General features: G+C 49.4%; 1 protein-coding gene across 1 annotated transcript; it reads right to left on the bottom strand.

Annotated features, from left to right (window-relative positions):
• Nucleotides 1-27: 27 nt before the first annotated feature.
• LOC104134556 (transcription factor HES-5) lies at nt 28-3,300 on the bottom strand. The gene is made up of 3 exons (XM_009648115.2): nt 2,148-3,300; nt 1,848-2,013; nt 28-1,747 (listed from the first exon to the last, which is right to left on the bottom strand). The coding sequence occupies exons 1-3, from the start codon at nt 2,199-2,201 to the stop codon at nt 1,494-1,496; spliced, it is 474 nt and encodes a 157-aa protein (XP_009646410.1). The 5' UTR covers nt 2,202-3,300; the 3' UTR covers nt 28-1,493.
• Between the last annotated feature and the right edge of the window lie 17 nt (nt 3,301-3,317).

Below are 3,317 nucleotides of genomic sequence, written 5' to 3'. Positions count from 1 at the left end.
TCGTGCCGCTGCGCTTGACGTCGCCTGTGGTGACTCGCGCCTCAGGCGCCCGCCCGGCGGAAAGCTAGACTTAAAATTCCCCGCGATCCCCAGCATTTTGTGAGTGGACGCGCGCCCCGGGGACACGGAAGGTACCGTGATGCGCCTCGCAAACCTCAGCAACTGGAAGTATTTCGGTCCTCGGGCGTCAGGCGGGCGTTTTCCCCACGTCGCCCTTGCCGTGACCTTTCTTGACAAGCCCCTTGGGTCTGAATTTCCAAAGAATCTCTTGGTTGGCCATGTCTCGGTATTTTTGTCCCACACGGGTTTGGTATTTTGGAGCTGCGTGTTCTCCGCTGTGGAAAACAGCATTGGGGTGGGGGTGGGGGGGTCCCAAGCAGGCACAAAACTGGTGAGGCAATTAAATACCAATTCTGAGTATCTTTGCTTTTGCTGAAATCTTTGCCTGGTGTCCTTTCACCCCAGGGACCACAGGGAAATCAGCTATGCGAACAACTCAAGACAGAATAACTTGCTGGATTTATGAACTCGAGTTTTATTTATTCTTGTTACCGTTAAAAGTTTCTGCGACTTCGGAAGTTCAAGACAATTTCTGGCACAGGTTATACAACTGGTGCAGCTCACGCCTAACATGCCGTAGGATCCTCTAAGGACAGTAATGAATTCACATTCTCCCCTGGTGGTAGGGTACCAAAGAGTAAATATAATTTGTACACCTGCCTTTCATGAAAGACTTTGATAAGTATTTCTTGTAAAATCGACAACACAGCCGTAACTTTCTTTCCTATAAGGATATAAAAATGAGCTTTTGCCTTTATAAAAGGCGTAGGTATCCTGAACCTCACAAACAGCACTCTGATTTTGTGAGCAAGACATCCTGAGTGAGGAATTTCCTCTACGCGGTTTGAGTTATGGTTTAACCATTTTCAGAGTACAGTCTACAAATATCATAGAACCCGTTACAGCACCCATAGGACAGCTAGGTTTTCAAAGGTGTCCAGAAGGCTACCTGCTCTGCTTGAGACGCCTTGGGCCCCAGGGCTACAGCTGCAGCCGGGCGGTCCCGGTGCGGATGGCTGGGGACACTGAGGAGTCTCAAGGGGGGCAGGTCCGAGGAGAGGGCTCCTCCTGAATGGACACTTTTGAAAATGCTAGCCTGGACATCTTAGAAGTTACTGCTTTCTCAACGGATGTACACGTACAACCTCACTAAGGTTAAGAACAGTCGGCGTTCCTCTCTGAACAACTCCTCTCAGTCCTCCTAGCAGGAGGATTACATCTCACGTTCTTTTCGAACAACTTCCTCTCCACGCGGTGGGATCGTTTCAGTCCTTCTGGAAGAAGGGAAGCAGACATCCGAGCATAGTAATGCTCTGCAAAAGGAAAACATTCTTCCCTACTCATGAGAGGAGTGGGGGGGACTTGTATAGCAAGTCACGATCTCCTCTGGAATATGAGCAAATGTCCAGGAAACACATGAGCATACTTTTGGCCTACCAAGGCCTCCAAAGGCTGCAGGAGGGTTTCAGTGCTGCTTGTTTTGCAGGGGGCTGGTGGGTGGAAGCGGGTGCAGAAGAAGAACCAGGGTCCTTCGGCACTGCTTGCGACCTCTGGAAATGGCAGATCAGCTTCATCCGGGTTTCTGTGTTTGCTGAATGGAGAGACAGGAATTGCAGAGCTTCTTTGAGGCACCAAGCGTACCCTTCGCAATAATCCTGCTGTAGGCTTTTGGCAGATGCTGCAAAAGCTGCAAGGGCAGAAGAGGAGAGAAGTGTTACACAGGGGGACTCAGGCTGGGGTTTTGCCTAAAAGTAAGAGCAGCAAGCGTGATCGGGGCACGTGCTCACCTCGGCTGTATTTCAGGTAGCTGACGGTCATCTCCAGGATGTCGGCTTTCTCCAGCTTGGAGTTGGGCTGGTGTCTCTGAAACTCCTTCTCCAGGAGCAGTTTCAGCTGCTCGATGCTGCTGTTAATCCGGTCACGGCGCAGCTTTTCTACAATGGGTTTCCTGAGCTGTAACACAAAAAGGGAAGAGAACAGTTAGCGGTGAGGCTTTTCCCTTCCCATCTCTGTGTAGCCTGCTGCTGAAGGGGCTCAGCCCTGCTCTGCTCTTTGCCCTCGCGATCGCAGAGACAGCAGATACTTACTCTGTTCTTCTCTTTGGGTGTTAGGATTTCCAGGGAGAGAGCACTGGGTGCCATTATCCCAAGTGCCGATTTCGGCTCAGAGCTCGCTGGTGAGCAGGTGGCCAAGGGAGCTGGGAGCTCCTCTATTTATACGCAGCGGCTGCATACAAATGTATGGGTCCTCAGCGACTTGGAGTTTCCCACAGTCGATAGCCAATCCATGCGTGCCCCGGGACAATAGAGAAAGCATCTATTACAGCATGGCAAATTGACTGTGAATTGCCTGGGGATAATACCCTGCTCCCAAAGGAGCAGGTGGACTGGGGAGCGTGTGACACAATGGGGCTTGGCATCGCGGCGCTGGGGTAAGAACGTGGGAAAGCGTTTGCCATCATTATAATCAAACTTCTGCCTGATGTTGGGAACGTCAACATCTCAATGTGCTGCCTTTTCCCAGGCTGTGGTGAAATTAAGTACAGAAGACCGATCCCAGGAAGAGATAATGCTCTGTGCCCATGACCGAAAGAGAGGTTGAAAAGGAAAAGATGCAGAATTAGAGGGACTAAACCCTTTCATTGACATTAAACCGTGCTTAGATGAATACAGTACCAGATAATTTTCGGGCAACTAAAGACAAAAATCGAGGGAAGGACCTTTAAAACAATTTGCACTAAGCAGTTAGCTTGAAATATTTTCCTCTCCATTGTTTAAATACTCAAAGTCCCTCTGTAAGTTGGAGTCAGAGCTCTTCCTTGCTGTTGTTTGGGTAATCTGGCCTTTCCCATAGCAGCCCGTGACATGTAATGATTATGATGCCTTTCCCAAACGTGTCCTATTTAATTTCATGCCACTTTGCAAATGCCTCCCTGTTCCCTTGGTCCTGAGTCTCCACATAAATGTATTTTCCCTTTACAGATAACTGAGATGCAGTGAAGAGTCAGTTCTTGCCTATTACTTTGTGTTATCCCACTTGCAGAATGTAAATACAGGTGCTAGGATACCCTGTGACTGCTCAGCCGTGGGCTTTCTCAGTATATGCGCCACGTGTATTGCAATGAACACAGGTAACATAGTGGAAAGGACCAGATAGAATCCAGGATCAAAGCTGCCTTTTTGAGAATTTTTTTTTTTTTTTCCAGGCTATTCTAGGTTGCCTGCTCAGGTCTGCTGGCTGCCCCCCTCGCCACCCCC

The sequence above is a fragment of the Egretta garzetta genome, unplaced genomic scaffold, assembly GCF_000687185.1.
Source record: "Egretta garzetta isolate BGI_Z169 unplaced genomic scaffold, ASM68718v1 scaffold61, whole genome shotgun sequence".
In the NCBI taxonomy this organism is placed as follows: domain Eukaryota; kingdom Metazoa; phylum Chordata; class Aves; order Pelecaniformes; family Ardeidae; genus Egretta; species Egretta garzetta.
Note: the sequence above shows the minus strand (reverse complement) of the source record. Positions and strands in the feature narration are given on the sequence as shown.